We start from the raw sequence: 18,695 nt of genomic DNA, 5'->3' as shown, positions 1-18,695 counted from the left end.
GGTTGTCGAGACACACCAGGCAGCTCGCACCGCCCTGGGGACACAGGACTCGCTTCCGATTGAAGAAAGACGAATGCTTTGGCAGACAGCGTTCGTGACTTTCCCAAAGGCCAACGAATTAATGATCTATAAATAGGAACCACACTCCCGTGTTCCATCGCATTCTCTAATCACTTCCTCGGGAGGCTGATCAATCAATAAGGGGGAGGGAGGGGCCGGGAGCACGGCAGTCATCGCTCTGAGAGTCCACGCTGTGTGCCGGGGGGACGGTACGCACGGGCCGGAGGGGGCGCTCAGCCACTGTCCACGTCCCCTGCTCTGGTCGCCTGCGTCCACCTGTGGTGCAAAAGCCGCTGACCCTGCCTCTGGCACGTGGTCAGCAGGTCAGCAGAGCCTGAGGCTACGTCCCGGGCCCCCACCTCGTCACATGGCGTGTTGTCACCACGCGCCCTCACGGGAGGAAGAAGCTGTGCGCGGAGCGGCAGGGTGGTCTGAGTGGGCGCCTTCACCGGTCTTTCCCTACGATCATCGTTAAAAGTGTTCTCGTCTATATTAGTTTTTGTTGTTAATCTCTTACTGCGCCTTATCATAAATTAAACCTTATCATATGTCTGTGTGTATATAGGAAACACGTGGTATGTACAAGGCTTGGTACTCTCCGTGGTTTCAGGCGTCCCCGGGGTCTCGCACGGACCCGCAGCAGACATAGGGCGACTTCTGGACTGTGTCCCATGGGCAGTAACTCCGCGGAGTCGGCGTCACGATTCTTATCGTATAGATGAGCTCAATCCACTGAAACTCAGAAATGAGGGACTTGGTCAATGTTCTGAAGTGACAAAGCTGTAAACACCCCTTCCAACAGCAACCTCCAGCGTTTCCTCTACAAGGTGCTGCGGTGCTCCGTGAAGACCTGTCACACGTCAGTGTCTGATGCTCCCGGTTGTCACACGTCACTCTTCCCCGACTGTGGCACGCAGCTAAAAGAGGGATCTGCCCATTCCCAACGTCAAAAATCAGGGGTCAGGGGGTTTAAGCATCCAGTCTGGGTCCACTGAGCAGATCGGAGGTCCTCTGCCCTCTGCGTTACAACACCCCCATTCAGGGTCCCCCACACCTGTCCTACGGAGACATGAGACCCTTTGCTCCAAAGGCACTGGGTCAAATGCTTCTCCTTGCAGATTACCCTACAAAGAGCATTTTTTTTTTATGTCTCTTTCCCCATGCACCGGACTTCATTCCTAAATACCACACTTCAGAGTTTTGAGTAAGCCCTTGGGGGTAGATCCAGAAGCGTGCCTTCTCCTCCAGATCCGATTCAAACCCTCCCAGCCCGTGCCCCGAGCTCCTCGGCTTCATGACAATTTCCCGCCTCCTGCCCGCTTCCTGAGACGCGGCGTCGAGAAGACGGAACGACGGAACGGGAAGAGGAGGTTAAGTGCTGCCTGGTGGCCTCCAAGAAGCAAGTAAGACCGGAGCGGGAAGCTGGAGCCGGCCCGGAGCTGGCCCCAAGCCCCGAATTCCCAGCGCCCCTCCCCAGGAGAGACTGACATATCTCCAATGACAACGAGGATGAACATTCGGCAGCGTGAGCACCGCTGGCATTTCCGAATCAGTATCCGTGGAAACCCTCCGGCGATCAAGAGGCAGAGGGTGAGCCGTCATCGACGCAGCTTCTGCTACGAACGACACGGCCCCCCCGCCCCCGCCGACATCCACCAACTCTGGGTATTCACGGGTCTCTTCCTTGACACGAGCGAAGCTTTCAACACCTGCAGGCTAAACCTACCCTTCTTTTCATACTCAGTGATTCGCGCAGATGGGCCCCCGCCCCCCACGCACACACGTCTGGCCCGACACTCGTCTGAAATTCCGGTGAAACCAGAGGAAACTGGGCGGGCCGTCCCGGGTTCGTCTCTGAATTTCTTCAGGGTGACTGAGCTCGATCAGGTAGTTCCTACAGGACCCTGACCCACATTCCTGTGAGTCGTTGAGCCGCTCGAAGCCAAGCTGTGAGAAGCCGGTTCTGCCAGGTAACCAGCTAAGTGGTTCGGGGGAGGCCGGTCTCCTGGCGGGGAAGTCCGGACTACGCTGGTGCCCCGTGTGCTGCAGCGAGGACCAGCGGAAACAGAGGCCAGCAGGTGGATGGCGCAGGGCTCACAGCGGAGGGGAGGGACGCGGGGACCAGGAGCCCTCACGGCGGGCCTTTTGTTGTCCACAGGTCTTCCTCAGTGCCCCGGTCGCTCTCACACCTTAGGGAAACTGTAAGAAAACCTCCTATTCACGAGGTTGTACAGCTCCCTGTGGAATATTGGAGAAAGAATAAAAAGCAATAAGAAAGGGGTTGAATTAAATAAACCCTAAGGGTCCTTCGAATTAAGAGTGTCCTTTTCGGGGCTCCCTGTCACAGTCGGGAAACCCACGAAGACAACAGGATCAGGAGGTTATCAGCCTTCACGGTGAGGTTCCGACTGCGGAGTTCCAGCTGTTTGGGCCAACACAGACGAGGCGCACCGCGCTGGGCCCATCTCAGGCACGAGCGCAGGGAATGCGACAGTCAACCCAGACCCTAACAGAGCCGCAGGAACGGGGAGCGTAAGCGCCGCAGTCCTAGCAGGCAAGACGGGAAAACCTGCCCCAGAGCGAGGGACGCGCGGTCGGCGATGCCGAGCAACATCTCCAAGGTCGCACAGCCCACACATGGAAGGGGCAGCGGAGGAATTCCCGTCCGTTTTCCCTGCCCCCCGGGGGTCAGAACGGCCCCGGCTCCAGTGGAGACAGGCGTCTGCAGAGCCTCCCAAGGTGGGCAGACGCCAGGTGCCCACGACGGCCTCCCGCGGAGGCCCCCGTGAAGCCTCCCCGACCTGCTTCCACGGTAAAATCTCGTGTTTGTGTTGGCGAAAGAAAAGTTTGGGGGACAAAGAAAGGGGGACCTCGTCAGCTCTGGATCTAAATCGAAGGAAGGAGAAAATACCCTGAATTGAATGACCCGGGAATCCGTCTTTCCCCGAGAGACGACCGGTCACTTGTGAGAAACCAGCTGGAAATGTCGGCACCTGCGGCAGCTCCCCAGGCTTTTGTCCCGGCCACGTGGGGGTGGGCGTGGGGGGTGGATTCGCGGTCGGTGGATGGACAGTGACATCTAGTGGCCGCTTAGATTAGCCACGTCCACTCTCCATCAGCGACCTAGTTGGGTCCTGTGGACTTTGTAATTCAGCAGACTTCCCCTGAGTACCCGGAACGTGAGAGCCGTCGTGCTGACGTCCTGTAACACTCTCGAAGCCTACAGAAACCTCTCCCCCCAAAACCAACCCCTGAAAAAGAGACAGAAAAGCATCTAGAGCCGTAGAGCCTCTTACAAATGCTCAGGGTGACCTACCAGAGAGGTCCGGTCTCTGCAAGGGGAATGAACAGCTGCCTGAGCTGGTGACCCCATCGAGGCCCCCGTGACTCCTGAGCACCAATCTCAAAACCTTCTCTGTTCCTGTGGATTCAAGCGCTGCGTCGGTGCGCGGCAAAGCTGGTTCTCCTGACTTCCCTTGACGGATCTGCCCCCCTGGTCCACCTTCCCTTTCATGAAGCATAAACTGTCGCTTCCATAGTTCCTTATACCTGGATCTGGGGAAGGAAAAGAGACCCCAGCAGACAGGCAGGAAGACTTGGTTTTCTACCACAGCTACACCCTGGCTGTCCTCGGCCTACTTGTTGACCTCAGCAAGGCTGTGACCTTTTTTTTTTTTTTTTTTTTTTTTTTGTTTTTTTTATGTATTTGACAGACAGAGATGACAAGCAGGCAGAGAGGCCAGCAGACAGGCAGAGAGGGTGGGAGAAAGCAGGCTCCCCGCTGAGCAGTGAGCCCGATGCGGGGCTCAATCCCAGGACCCTGGGATCATGACCTGAGCCGAAGGCAGAGGCTTTAACCCACTGAGCCACCCGGGTCCCCCAGAATGAGGTCCTTTTACTCCTCTCACCAACTGAAGACTGGATGAAATCTTTTCTCTTCTCTGGAAGCTACTGAGCAACTGCTATGACGGGAGCCCTAAGCCCACCCGGCTTGGAGCCCTGTGCCCAGGGATCGTCACCCATAATCAAAACCTTCTCTCCCCTTCCCCTCTGCTCCCCAGATCACTGACGGCAGAGTCGGGAGCTGAGACTAGGTCCCCTCAGAGACTTCTTCCAAGTGGAGCAGTTATGCTTCTGCACAATTCCCTCACTTCTCGCTGTAGCTCTCAAGCAGGAGCCACGAACCCATAAAAAAACAAGGGGCTTCCATGATTTACCATTAAATTAGAAAGCCTATATTTCAAATGTATAGCTATAAATTACGCCCGTGACAAAGGCATTAAATCAGGCAGTGCTACCATTCCCAGACCTTATTTATGAATTTAGTCTTGCACAGAACTTTATGACTCTCATTTTAGATGGGATTCCTCCAAATCTTAAGGAGTGTCTGGCTCAGGACTAAAGTCATAAGGAACCTGTGACAATTCCAAAATTACATTCTTCAGTGACATCACTCAGAACAGTAACCAATTCAAAAATAAATACAGATATTGCCTTTCCTCTGGTTTAATTAACCAATGGTTGGAAAGAACTCATTTATTTCAGAATGAATTTATGGTATTTGCGACACTGTGGGTCACATCCCCTCACCAAACTGGGCCTGGCCTCCGAGAATAAAGGAGCGTTTTGCTTACTCAGACTGGCAAGTAAAGGGAGCACAAAAGATGTTAACGTGTGTACGTGGCTTTTGATTGTGATACGCTCTCCCTGCTGATGAAATAAACACATCATTTAAAACTCCATCTTTAAAAAGATAAGGAACAAATGATCAGAGTTCAGGTCCTGTACGTGTTGGATCTCAACCAACATCGTTTAATTAAACCTGGGGCATGGCCACACTAGAAGCAATTAATATTTTCAAATAAAGCAACTCTTTCTCTCAGAGGCAAAGCATCAAAGACTCATGTTGCGTGTTGTCTTTACCGCAACAAGAAGAAGGACGGAGACCGTCATGCATCCAGTACATAAAAGTGCAAAGAAAGGGATTCTGGGAGAGCCGGTGAACCGGAAATTAGGTATATACCATTCTTGAGGCATTTTAGGTAATTGGGATATTTCTACCTTGTCTCTTTCTTTGGGAGCCCTCAAAAACAATGCACTAATAGAATATTCTTAAAAATATGGTATTTCTCTTCTGAAGTGAAAAAAATAGCATTGAGGAAACCTATCCATTTAAATTGTTTAATGTGACCCCACAGCAAGCACTGTGAGCAGCCTTGAGTTTAGTGTTCTAGAACGAGGCGACAGTCGAGCCGACCGCTCACACAGCATCTACAATTGGGGATTCTCCCGCCCACCATCCACGCCGGGTTCTCCCTGAAGTCTAGGAGATCGCCAGCGGAGGCTCTGAGTGGCACGGACGAGCAGGGGACAGGTGTACTGTCCCTGGGATCTGACTGGCACAGTCACTACCACTGAAAGCAATTCAGTTTGGAAACAGAAAAGTACCACAAGATAGGATGTGCTAAGCTCTGCTGGACGGAAGACTGGCCAGCTCTGCCCTGAGGGTGCTGCTGGCTGCGGGGTCCAGGCTGGTCAGCTTCCCTGGGGCAGGTCGGATGATGCTCGAGTTGGGAAGGCAGGAATCGGACTGATGTGCTTATGGTCCAGAGCCTGGAAGACAGAGATGCGGAGCTGCGCAGGAGGCGAGTTTACGGTGGGCGTCGGAGCACACGTGGGCTCTGGAGGCTGGGTTTCCTGTGAGACTGACTAGGCCCCAGAGCACAGGAGATCCCGAGTGTCACAGGACTTCAGGGTAACAGGGGCCCTCTGGCCGGCACGGTCGGAAGAAAGGTCACCGGGCAAAGGCGACAGCGTGCTCCAGACTCGGGCACCCACGCCTGGATCCAGTGGAAGTGAGAGCCAAACCCCTCTCTCGGTCGCAGGGAGCCCACGGAACTGTCCTTGAGGTTCCCTGAGACCCCGCTCTGCCCCGTGTTCCCATTTCAGGTCTGCATTCACTCCAGCCTGCTCGAGACGCTGCAGCACTGCAGAGTGCGAACATCCTTGGAGGTCTCCTGGCCGTCCTCCGGCCGGGGCTTCCAGCCAGCTTTTCCATATTTAATCAAAAGCACTTGGATGCCGGTTTTCAAAGAAGTGAGCACCGCGTGCCCTGCCCAGCCGCTGAAGGCTGCAGCCCTTCAAAGCTCGGAAGCCCGACGCCCACGGACCCCAGCCGATCGGCAGAGCCCAGAAGCTGGGGCGCTTCGCGGGCGAGGACTGAAGGCGGAGTCGGGGTGCAGGTTCACGGGCTGAGTCAGCCGCGCGGCGGGGGCTGGAGCGTCCTCTGGGATTTAGGAAAAGCAAGACGAGAGCCTTTCTTCACTGCCTCCTTCCTGTCTTCCAATCTAATTGACAAAATCCCACAGAAGCACAGAAAAATCCCTCTCTAGCCAGTAGGTGAAAACACGTTTTTTAAGGTGCACAAGGGAAGGAAGGGGACGGGGCTGGCGTGACCTCAGCGTAAGGAAACAGCAACTCCTGCCCAGGACAAAGGAGGCAGAGTCAAGATGCAGGACGCGGAGCAGGTGGGTGAGATCATCCGATTTCCCGGGTCAGGAAGGAAATTCACCAGTAGAGCAAACCAGCTTTTCCATTATGAATGGGGTCTGTTTAATTCTCCAAATTTACTACTATTTCCTGAGCCGTGTGCGTGTTTCTGAATTGAATACACCGGCGAGTCATGTCCGGTCCTTCGGCCACAAGCTCTGGAGATGACCCGTCACACGACGACACCAGCCCGAGGTGGTGTCCAGCCCGACCCGTCACACGACGACACCAGCCCCCAACCTGCTCGTGCTGACGACACCAGTCACCACGGCCGTGCATGGTCTCAGACATTTCAGAACGGTCAATGGTACCGCTCTTGAGATTGTCACAGCCACTGTCCTGGGAGTTAAGATGTGAAGAAGAGACGTCTCCTGTGTCCTCATAATAACACAGGAGCGCCGGAATCTTTCTTATGCAACCCTAAAACAGAGATAGGACATTAAAGAGGGAGGTCCTGGGCTGGCATTTCTGACCACCCAGTAATAACCTCGCGCGGCCGTGCCTGGAGGAAACGAGTGTTTTCTGTAAGTTTAGTGGTTGTCTGTTCAGAACGTAAACCCTAGTGGGTGAGTCTGTCTTCTAGTACAGAGAGTACACGAGGATTACATGTATCTCATTTCCTATAGTCCCTGAATAACCCTGGTACCGGCACGCTAATGGGTAAAGAAGCCCAATCCCAAAGGACAAAATCCATGCGACCAGACCAGGCTTTTCCACAAAGAGGCATTTTTCTCTGCAGTCCTTGTTAGCACTCGATCATGCCACAGGATGAACCTGCACCTCGAGAATCCTTTACATCTTAGAAAAATGGCAATACAGACATACACATATTTAAATAAATCCGCGCTTGCAACCCAAATAACTCATTTCAGAAGACTAACATACTCTCAGGTAGAAGAGTTTACATCTGTGTATGAATGTGCCCAAGGAAACAGAGGGCTTGGGAAAAAGAAAAATAGAAACAGTTTATAATTTTTCCAACTAAAAGAACTTCTTTTTTTGCTAAGTAGCAAAAGTAACAATACTTCAGTCTCATCATCCTAAGTCCTCGCTCACAAGAGAGGCAGAGAAGGAGTGATCATTGTTTAACATATTTGTGTTGTTTAATTCACATTGTATTTATCTTTATTAATTATTAACACATTTTTAGCTGTCATGCATAAAGCCAATGCGGGAGGGAATAATATCAAAATGAACACAAAAGATGCCAAGTGGCAGAGATTTTAAAGAGACCCCTGTCGACAAGGGCCAACACCCCATAAAAGCCTGGAGATGACCTGCGGTGGGAAACGCACCAGACCAGAGACCAGGGAGGGAAACAGGTGCAGGCTGGAGAGAGCTTTGCCCCAAAGACAGGCGCCCTCATGCCCCGACCTAGGCCTCAGTTTCCCGTTCTGTAACCCTGCACCAGGTGACCTGAAACCCACCTTCCTGCCCCCAGTGTGCACGACTTCCGTGGAGCATGAAGTGTGCGCCCCCCTCACCGGGCGCCGCAGATCCGCACAGATGTGCTTGCCAGACGCACGTCCCCACGTCCCCACACTGATCTGTGTCTGATTATAAAACTGCTGAGGGGACCGGTGCCAAAGGCAACGTCTGTTACGACTGATCCTCCTAAATCCACTTCCCACGAGCAGAAGGGCTCTGGGAGCCTCCTGAGGGACTCCACCCTCCTGTCCGGTCCCTCCTGTCCTTGATGCAGGATCCGGGATCCCGTTTGTAACCCCTCCTGGTGGTGGCCGTGGCCCCGAACAGAACAGCCCCAAGAGGGTCACAGAGTCAAGGTCACAGGCTCAGGGCCCTCTTCCTAGGCAGCGAGTGTCCACGAAGCCGGAGACGCCGTTTCGCAAGTCCTGGAGGAGGTAACCAACGGGGTGAGGCCAGTGAGCGGAGGGGACCGTGCCCACAGTCACAACTGTGGGAAAAGAAAGCCATGACCCAGCACAGGAAAATCATGGCCCCTGGACCCCCCAGTTCTTGGTGTGGAGCACACCTGCTTCTTTGGGGATCATTCTAGGCAAGACTATTGTGTTGCTACTGACACAGGCAGGAAAAATGTGTTCCTGTGTTCCTCGGCATACAGCAAATTTTCAAATGGCCCGATCAAAGTAAAACATTTTTCATTCCCAGGAAGGGAGGGTCCATCTCTTTAGGGGCCCGCACCACAGGCTGGGCAGGACCCTTCTTCTTCACCCAGAGGCCAGGGCCCCCTCCGTGGGCTCGCCGGGTCCCACGAGAGGCTGGAAGGGAGTCCTGAGCTACTACGTGGTTTCCTGAATGAACCGCCGGGTTTCCCAGTGGCAGAAACGGGAGATTGAGTATTGGAGCCGCCAAGCAGTGCCTGATACGCACCATTTTGTGGACACCAGCCCCTTCCCATGACTGTGACTCTGAAAGCCAGGGTCTGGCTCGTCCTCTTGTGACCCCAGAATGGATTAAGGTTACAGAGTCTCTGAGCTGTTTCTATCCATCAAGCTCTGTAGCTTGAAGAGGTGAGCCGCAAATAGCCACATGGTCATCACCAGGGACCTACGGCCCATGTCACTCTGGGAGGCCCTCCAGGACACGCTGATCCTCACCCACACACCCCGAGGGTGCGTCCCATTCACCCCATTTCTCAGGCCCCGCCAGGCGAGTCCCCCGCGCCACTGCGTCCGGACATCTAGGGCAGGAGATCATCACCCCAAGGCTACACTGTCACGCCTCTGTTCACAGAAAATGAAACCCACCCACTGTCCTAGAGGGACCAGCAGCCCAAATGCTTCTGTCTCCCTGGGGAAGCCTCACTCGTCCGGCCGCATTGTGTCACAGCCCACAGTAACCTTTTTCCGGAAGCTTCACTGGAGCCCACGCACGGCTCATCTGCAGGCTCTCCACATGACTGGACCGTGGTCCCCACCCCTGTGTAGAGGGGCAAGAGGACAAGTGGAAGGACCTGGAAACCTGGCCCCGTGTGGACGTGGTTCTGGTCGATGCCTGCGCTTGGCCCCTGTGCTTTGCTCAAACATCAGCCTCTGTCCGGAGCGTCGTCTGTAACCTCGGAGGATGCGTTGCTGGCCGGCCTCCGCGAGGAGCCCCCGCCGGTGACACCCTCCACCCGGGCTCTTCCCTTCGGGTGCCCTCAGGGAACCGGTGTTCAAAATTCAGCCACCAGAGCCTGCCCAGGAAAAAGCCTCTCCCACGGGGACTGGCTCTCACAGCTGAACCCTCAGGCAAACGGGCTGTGTAGAGACGGTCCAGGACACAACAGCTCATGCCCCATGTTGGCAGCTGCACAGGCGGACGCTGAAGCAGGCTGACGGCCCGGCCTCGGAACTTCGTCTGCATCGCTGGGTGGGATGTTGGCCAGGAAGGTCAGAACCGCTGCAGTGTCTAACAGACACCTGCACCTGGTGGGGGGGGGGGGGGGGGGGGGCCGGGGGGGGGGGGCTTCCGCGAGGCCGGGGGCCCCCGTGGCGGGGGGGGGGGGGGGGGGGGGGGGGGGGTTGTGGCCAGCAGGACGTGGCTTCCACGAGGCCAGGTGCCTCTGCTATGTGCAGAGCACCTGAGACAGTGTCTGGTGCCTCGTGTTGTGCAGTAAAACTTGCTAAGTGAATAATTAATAAATAAATAAATAAATAAATGCTGGATCCTACGTAGTGCAAAGATCAGGAAATACCTCAGTTTGTAGGATCTTCTGTTTCCTGCAGTGGCTTTTCGTCTGTCCCCATCCCCCATCCCCTGGGGCCACCCTGCCCCCACCCTCGGCTACCCCAGGGCGCGTACTGCAGGGACAGTCCCAACCTGCCCGGAACCCTCTGCTCAGGATTCTCCGAGAACCTTCCTTCTAGGAATAATGAAAACAAATGCCAAATCTTTATGGTTTGTGTTGCCCTTTATCCATTACTTTTGAGATACATTTATTTTAAAAAAATATAAGTGGAGAAGGCATGCCCCTTGGCTGCAGACTCCAAGTGCCAAATCCTGGTTCCCTCACCAAGAACCGTGTCCGCTCCAGGAAAACTGCTGAAACAGACTTGAAGCCCAGTGCTTTCGACATGAAGGTCACTGCAGATGTGACAAAGCTGGAGACAAGAGCACCAAAGTGACATGAAATCAGGAGGGTTCTGAACGAGAGCCTGGCTGGGCAGAAGGAAGGGGCAGACACCCAGCAGCGGAGCGGGGGGGGAGGGGGGCTGTGGCGGGGGCAGGCCGGGAGCCAGGGAGCTACGGCGTCTGTGCCCTGCACTGAAGGAGTCACCCAGCCAACGAGACAGCACGGTCCAGCATCTTCCACAAGGTAGCTGGCAGGTTTCAAAAAGCCATGTTTGAACTGCCAGGTAAATCAAACACTGGGAGTCCCGGACGTCCCAGTGGGGAGGGACACGAGAACAGCACCTCCACAGCTCCACAAATGAGGGGAAATACCAGTAGGTTCTGAGGGGGAAAGGTTCCATCAAAATGGTCTCTTCGATATCAGCCACAGCAACTTCTTTCAAGATATGTCTCCAAAGGCAAAGGAAACAAAAGCAAAGATGAACATTTGGGACTTCATCAAAATCAAAAGCTTCTGCACAGCAAAGGAAACAGTCAACAAAACAAAGAGGCAACCCACGGACTGGGAGAAGATATTTGCAAATGACAGTACAGACAAAAGATTGATATCCAGGATCTATAATGAACTCCTCAAACTCAACACACATGAAACAGACAATCATATCAAAAAATGGGCAGAACATACGGACAGACACTTCTCCAATGAAGACATACAAATGGCTAACAGACACATGAAAAAATGTTCATCATCACTAGCCATCAGGGAGATTCAAATTAAAAGCACATTGAGATACCACATTACACCAGTTAGAATGGCCAAAATTAGCAAGACAGGAAACAACGTGTTGGAGAGGATGTGGAGAAAGGGGAACCCTCTTCCACTGTTGGTGGGAACGCAAGTTGGTGCAGCCTCTTTGGAGAACAGTGTGGAGATTCCTCAAGAAATTAAAAATAGAGCTTCCCTATGACCCTACAATTGCACCCCTGGGTATTTACCCCAAAATACAGATGTCGTGAAAAGAAGGGCCATTTGTACCCCAATGTTCATAGCAGCCATGGCCACGGTCACCAAACTATGGAAAGAACCAAGATGCCCTTCAACAGACGAATGGATGAGGAAGATGTGGTGCATATACACTATGGAGTATGATGCCTCCATCAGAAAGGACGAATACCCAACTTTTGTAGCAACATGGACGGGACTGGAAGAGATGATGCTGAGTGAAATCAGTCAAGCAGAGACAGTCAGTTATCATATGGTCTCACTTATTTGTGGAGCATAACAAATAACACGGAGGACATGTGGAGATGGAGAGGAGAAGGGAGTTGAGGGAAATTGGAAGGGGAGGTGAACCATGAGAGACTATGGACTCTGAAAAACAATCTGAGGGGTTTGAAGCGGGGGGTGGGAGGTTGGGTGAGCCTGGTGGTGGGTATTGGAGAGGGCACGGACTGCATGGAGCACTGGGTGTGGTGCAAAAATAATGATACTGTTATGCTGAAAATAAATAAATAAATTTTTAAAAATGGCCTCTGTATATAAATAAATCATTACCACGTAAATGCCCGCGAGCCAATAGAAATCACATCTTCAGAGAATGTGTAATGTCAAAACATTTACATGATACATTTATGTGTTTGAAAAAGTTACCAAAGGGTAGGAACAGTATGAGCTCAACTTTTTAAACAATGTGCACAAACGTACATAGTTATATTGAGACTTGGGACATAAGACAGGAAAGGTTAACAGTGGTAATCTTTTGGATGGTGAAATTTATTCTTCTTAAAAAATATATTCTTCATAATTTTCCAACTTCCTGTCTCAACCATGTATTAGTTTTGAAACAAGAGAAACAAAATGACATAAGGACTCTGTCTTTGGAGATGTCTGTATTTCACTCTATTTGTAAGCAGTAGCTGTTCTCTTAAAAAAAAAAAAAAAAAAGGAAAGAAAATGAATTTCATCGCTTGCCCCTGTCCCTCCTGACCACTGAAACCCACGCTAAAACTCAAAACCTGGAAGTGATGTCTGTGTGCTCAGCAACAAAGTCCACAGGGAAAAAAGCAGGATGAAGCCTAATACGGTTGGCAGACACATTCGTTGGCCGTTTACAAGCTCGAAAGCCATGGATTCTCCATGAGACAGGTCCTCGAGCTCCCAGGCTCTCCAGTTAGCTGATGGCAGAACAGTGCCGTGCCTCCCTCAGGGATCCCCTTGTCCTGGGAGGGGCGGTAGCATTCCCCTGAGGGTCTCCACGTCATCCTGCTTTGGAGGGACTGTGTGTCATCCCAGGGACACTAGCAAGAGATTCCGGCCTCCCCAGGAAAACCTCCACCGAATGAGAGGTTCACGACATGGAGCTTCTTTCTTTTCATAATAGGAAAGATTAAAGATCGCTTCCAGTCAATCCTCGAGCTGCCCTGATCTTCAAACATTAGTGTCTGTGTTGTCTAACGCGCATGGATTGCCAGATCTGGCTTGCTTGACTTGGGGTAGAACCGAGAACACGCCTTTTCCACCTGTACTCCCAAGAGTGCTCGTCACACCACACTTCGCAAACCACTGTTGGACACACCTGGGTTTCTTGGACCTAAGTGGAAATTGTACCAAAGCGTACGTTTGAACACTTTTGCCTTGGAATTATGCAAGGAAGGGAAGGTGAATTTCAGTCTTACTTTTTGTTTCCCCCTTGAAAAAAATTTAAGATAATATCACTATTTATTGAGTCCTCATTGTGTGCCAGAAGCTGTGATAAGCATTTTTTAATTATCTTACTTAAAGATCAGCAGCCCTATGGAGCAAGAATTATTATCACATTCATCAGATGAGGACTGAGCTCAGGAATGGTGTGCTCAAGGCTCTACAGTCACAGAGAGGTAGAGGGACGTTTCCACTATACTTTCTCTCTTGAAAATTCAAGGACTAAGTTAAGTTTATTTCTACCTTCCACTCTGCTGCTAAACTTCATTCTTGTGAATAAATGTATTTCCTCATGAACAGAAGGCTACACATTTTTCTCCTTCACTCTCAGAAGGACTTACAAAATTGAGCAGAGAAATAATTATCTCACCTGAGAGTAGAAAGGAGAAAGCAAACAGAATGTACACAGAGAAGGCAGGCTTTGCACACAAGTTCAAGGGAAAGGAGCGTGAACACAGCATCTCATCAACAAAGTGAAGATCTCGACGGACAGGTCTGGAGGAAAGGGGACCCCATCACTCGGCCATCCATGCCAGGGAAGGGTAATATGCAATAAAGGACATGGCACAATTTCTAGCCATTTCCAGCGAGCTCCTACCTGAGAGCAGTTCCTGGCTTCTCGACCCCACCATGAACACAAAATCCATGAGGCTGTGTGGTGCTCCCTGGGGAAATTCTTTTTAAAATACTGAAAATATCTGGGAACAAAGTAAAGCAAGTTCTCTGGAGATAGGAGGAAAATGCTTACTTAAGATTATAGATCTGCACATCCATCAACTGGAAGGCGCTGGAAGGCAGCATCTAAGAGGGACTCCGGACCCAAGCAGCATGAGTGACCAGTGGCACCGTCTTTCAGCAACAGGGGCACCTGTGTGGCAGCCTCAAGGCAATGACAGCGAAGCACACACAACTCCAGGAAGCAGATCCTGGGGCTCTAACTTCAACAGGACCCTTTGGAACAGACGCCATTTTCACATGTCTCCGCCACACGGCATGCAGGACCAAACCACATCCCCTCGTTCTCTGCAACCTGCCTCAACACCTGGAATTTATAGCACATTCTCTCCTCAAGAATTGTAAGATGTGAGCAAGAGAGAGGCAGTTAGGACATCAAAGCACAGGAAAGGCTCAGCTACAAGCTTCTTAGTTCACAAAGCAAATCACAAAGTTAAGGTCCTGGGATTTGCTTTCCTAAAAAACCCTCTGTCACTCCACCTCATCCCCTTCGAATGTCTGTGTTTCTTGGCCTAGAGCACCGTTCTTCCTCCTCGTGAACTCCTATTCATCCCTCAGAACCCTCCTTGAAATCCTCTCTAGCTTTGGAAACAGTCTAACACACCTGGCCCTCTGGGGCAACACCAGGCTGTGGACCTGCTTCGTGCTTGAGCTGCAATAACTGTTTGCCTACCCGTTCAGCCTAGTCAGGGGTGTGTGTGTGCATGTGGGTGTGTGGTCATACGTGCTTCTTCCATATATCCAGCATGTCCGGGACATAAGAGGACTTCTGAGCACTCAGAAGTGTTTCTTGAACAAATATTGGTCAAGGAGGAATCTGGCCAAACCCTTGGAGGATGTAGAAAAACTAGAGAAAGCAGAACATCTGGCCTGAAGACCAGCCCAGATGCTGGAAACGGGAATTCTGAGCGGCAGTGCTGTGGACCTGAAGGACACAGAACGTGCCCCGCAGTAAAAGGCTGCCGACAGAGCCAACACAACGTGTGTTCTGAACCAAAGGGGCAAGCGTGTTTACAGTATAATACGGCTCTCACCGTCCTGGTGACTTGTCCCGATGCCGTTTCAACGCTGGACATTTTAATTTAATTTTCTTTCCGGGGCTGTCAAGACCTCTCATTATTTATGGGCCAGGCCTCCGGAAATACTGTGGCAATGCACACATTTCCATACTGAACAACTGCATTTCAACAGGGGCGGCATCTGGATATATGCTCTTTGTTTGTAGAAAGAGCCAATCAGCGTGTGTGGGGGAAGCAAGACCGGCACGAGTGTTCTAAGCGGCCGTGTTGGAAACCAGGCCAGGTACGAGCTCTTAGCTCTGAAGGCAATTTTTCCAATGCAAAGTAATCATGATGAGCCCACGGCTGGATCCAGAAAGCTGAAAAATAAACATCAAATTTATGTAGTGTATTTAAGAGCTTTCATAACAGAAATTATTTGCGTGTCAGGTACCATCCATCGTAAGAATGTGCATTTAGAACACGTTTAAAATGCATATTACCTGCCTGATAGGCTGACCACAGTAGCCCTCCTGAAATTGCTGTAGTCTATCATGTACATGGGGGGCTCGGGGTCTTTTGAAAGAAGAAACCGTATATTATGTTTTCAGTGGAGCAAACAGATTCTCTGAGCCCTCTCGCTCGATTCTATCAGTGCCTGCGAACTGACAACCTTAGCTCCTTTACGAGGCATGGCAGCAAGCGGAGCAGGAGAACGTGAGAACGCAGAGCAGATCAGGGCCGGACACGGTCACTGGCGATGGCTCAGCACTACTTCACCTTCTGTCGCCATGTTGCCGCGACATTTGCCCAGCTGGCCAGTTAGCCATGCTCTGCAGAATTCCCCTAAGAGGGCGCCTTCCTTAAGGAAGGACTTTGAGCCCCAAGGACTTCAGTCCCATTTGCATCAAACACCAAAGGATCCAGGAAGCATGTGAATGGACAGGTAAGAACAGGAAGGGGACCCTCTCTTTGGAAGCTGATCTTTGAGGAGTCCCCGGCTGAGGCTTGGGTGTGTGTGTGTGTGTGTGTGTGTGTGTGTGTGTGTGCATGTGTCCCTTTGGGGGAACAGGGGAGGGAATAACCAACAACCTTCCATCCATCGCACACAGAAGCTAGAAGCTCCTGGTTGTTTTGGTACATCCATTGGACTGGGAGTTTCTTAAGACAAAGCTACAGAACTCCCGGCATGTACTTCATGCTGAGGAAAATTTTCTAAAGGTAAAAATATACATATATATTTCTTTTTTCTTTTTATTTATTTATTTTCAGCATAACAGTATCATTATTTTTGCACCACACCCAGTGCTCCATGCAATCTGTGCCCTCTCTAATACCCACCACCTGGTACCCCGACCTCCCACCCCCCATCCCTCCAAACCCCTCAGATTGTTTTTCAGAGTCCACAGTCTCTCATGGTTCATCTCCCCTTCCAATTTCCCCCAACTCCCTTCTCCTCTCCACCTCCCCATGTCCTCCATGATATTTGTTATGCTCCACAAATAAGTGAAACCATATGATAATTGACTCTCTCTGCTTGACTGATTTCACTCAGCATCATCTCTTCCAGTCCCGTCCATGTTGCTACAAAAGTTGGGTATTCATCCTTTCTGATGGAGGCATCATACTCCATAGTGTATATGGACCACATCTTCCTTATCCATTCGTCCGTTGAAGGGCATCTTGGTTCTTTCCACAGTTTGACAACTGTGGCCATTGCTGCTATAAACATTGGGGTACAGATGGCCCTTCTTTTCACTATGTCTGTATCTTTAAGGTAAATACCCAGGAGTGCAATGGCAGGGTCATAGGGAAGCTCTATTTTTAATTTCTTGAGGAATCTCCACACTGTTCTCCAAAGAGGCTGCACCAACCTGCATTCCCACCAACAGTGGAAGAGGGTTCCCCTTTCTCCACATCCTCTCCAACACACATTGTTTCCTGTCTTGCTAATTTTGGCCATTCTAACCGGTGTAAGGTGATATCTCAATGTGGTTTTAATTTGAATCTCCCTGATGGCTAGTGATGATGAACATTTTTTCATGTGTCTGATAGCCATTTGTATGTCTTCATTGGAGAAGTGTCTGTTCATATCTTCTGCCCATTTTTTCATATGATTATCTGTTTTGTGTGTGTTGAGTTTGAGGAGCTCTTTATAGATCCTGGATATCAACCTTTTGTCTGTACTGTCATTTGCAAATATCTTCTCCCATTCTGTGGGTTGCCTCTTTGTTTTCTTGACTGTTTCCTTTGCTGTGCAGAAGCTTTTGATCTTGATGAAGTCCCAAAAGTTTATTTTCGCTTTTGTTTCCTTTGCCTTTGGAGACGTATCTTGAAAGAAGATGGATGCTAAGATTCTGAACAAGATCCTAGCAAATAGCATCCAATAGCACATTAAAAAGATTATCCACCATGACCAGGTGGGATTTATCCCTGTGCTACAAGGATGGTTCAACATTTGCAAATCAATCAATGTGATAGAACAAATCAATAAGAGAAGAGAGAAGAATCACATGGTCCTCTCAATAGATGCAGAAAAAGCATTGACAAAATCCAGCATCTGTTCCTGATTAAAACGCTTCAAAGTATAGGGATAGAGGGAGCATTCCTGAACTTCATCAAATCTATCTATGAAAGACCCACAGGAAATATCATCCTCAATGGGAAAAAGCTTGCAGCCTTCCCGTTGAGATCAGGAACACGACAAGGATGCTCACTCTCACTCTTGTTCAACATAGTGTTAGAAGTCCCAGCAAGGGGAAGTGGAGAGGAGAAGGGAGTTGAGGGAAATTGGAAGGGGAGGTGAACCATGAGAGACTATGGACTCTGAAAAACAATCTGAGGGGTTTGTAGTGGTGGGGGTGGGAGGTTGGGGGAACCAGGTGGTGGGTATTGGAGAGGGCACGGATTGCATGGAGCACTGGGTGTGGTCCAAAAACAATGAATACTGTTAGCTGAAAAGAAATAAAAAAAAGACACAGTGAGTGATCGCAAACACATCCGTGCTGCCGCCAGTTCTGAAAAGCTGACTCCTCCCTACCCACACTCATTACTACCACAGCCCTGGAGACAATCGTATTTGTTACATCAAAACACCAGGAACCGGGGGCGCCTGGGTGGCTCAGTGGGTTAAGCTGCTGCCTTCGGCTCAGGTCATGGTCTCAGGGTCCTGGGATCGAGTCCCTCATCGGACTCTCTGCTCAGCAGGGAGCCTGCTTCCCTCTCTCTCTCTGCCTGCCTCTCTGCCTACTTGTGATTTCTCTCTGTCAAATAAATAAATAAAATCTTTGAAAAAAAAAAAAAAAACACCAGGAACGGGGACACCAGGAATGGGGGACACCTGGCTGGCTCAGCCGGAAGGTCATGCAGCTCTTGTTCTCAGGATTGCGAGCTTGAGCCCCACCTTGGACGTAGAGACGACTTAAAAAAATAAAATCTTCAAAAAAAAGGGGGGGGGCTTAAAAACCCTAGGAATGAGGAAGAAACTTTTGGGTGGTGCAGATGGACAAGTGTTACCAGAACAAATTTATGAAGCGATGTAATGGCAGAGGTGATCTGCTTTCAGAAGTTCATCGTCATTTTCGGCATAAGCATAGGTCCCTAAAAGCCTAAGATGA

The 18,695-nt window shown here is 50.8% G+C and overlaps 1 protein-coding gene across 1 annotated transcript in view; it reads right to left on the bottom strand.

Annotated features, from left to right (window-relative positions):
- Positions 1–293: 293 nt before the first annotated feature.
- DCDC2C (doublecortin domain containing 2C) overlaps positions 294–18,695 on the bottom strand; it is a 152,664-nt gene continuing 134,262 nt past the window's right edge. Inside the window, exons 12-14 of the mRNA XM_059407515.1 lie at positions 2,421–2,482; positions 1,840–2,023; positions 294–467 (exon numbers count right to left, since the gene is read on the bottom strand). Of these exons, the coding sequence (XP_059263498.1) occupies positions 294–467; positions 1,840–2,023; positions 2,421–2,482 (420 nt within the window). The remainder of the gene's footprint in view (positions 468–1,839; positions 2,024–2,420; positions 2,483–18,695) is intronic.

Source organism: Mustela nigripes, chromosome 7 (assembly GCF_022355385.1).
Source record: "Mustela nigripes isolate SB6536 chromosome 7, MUSNIG.SB6536, whole genome shotgun sequence".
Lineage (NCBI taxonomy): Eukaryota > Metazoa > Chordata > Mammalia > Carnivora > Mustelidae > Mustela > Mustela nigripes.
This window is presented reverse-complemented; position numbering and strand designations above follow the sequence as displayed.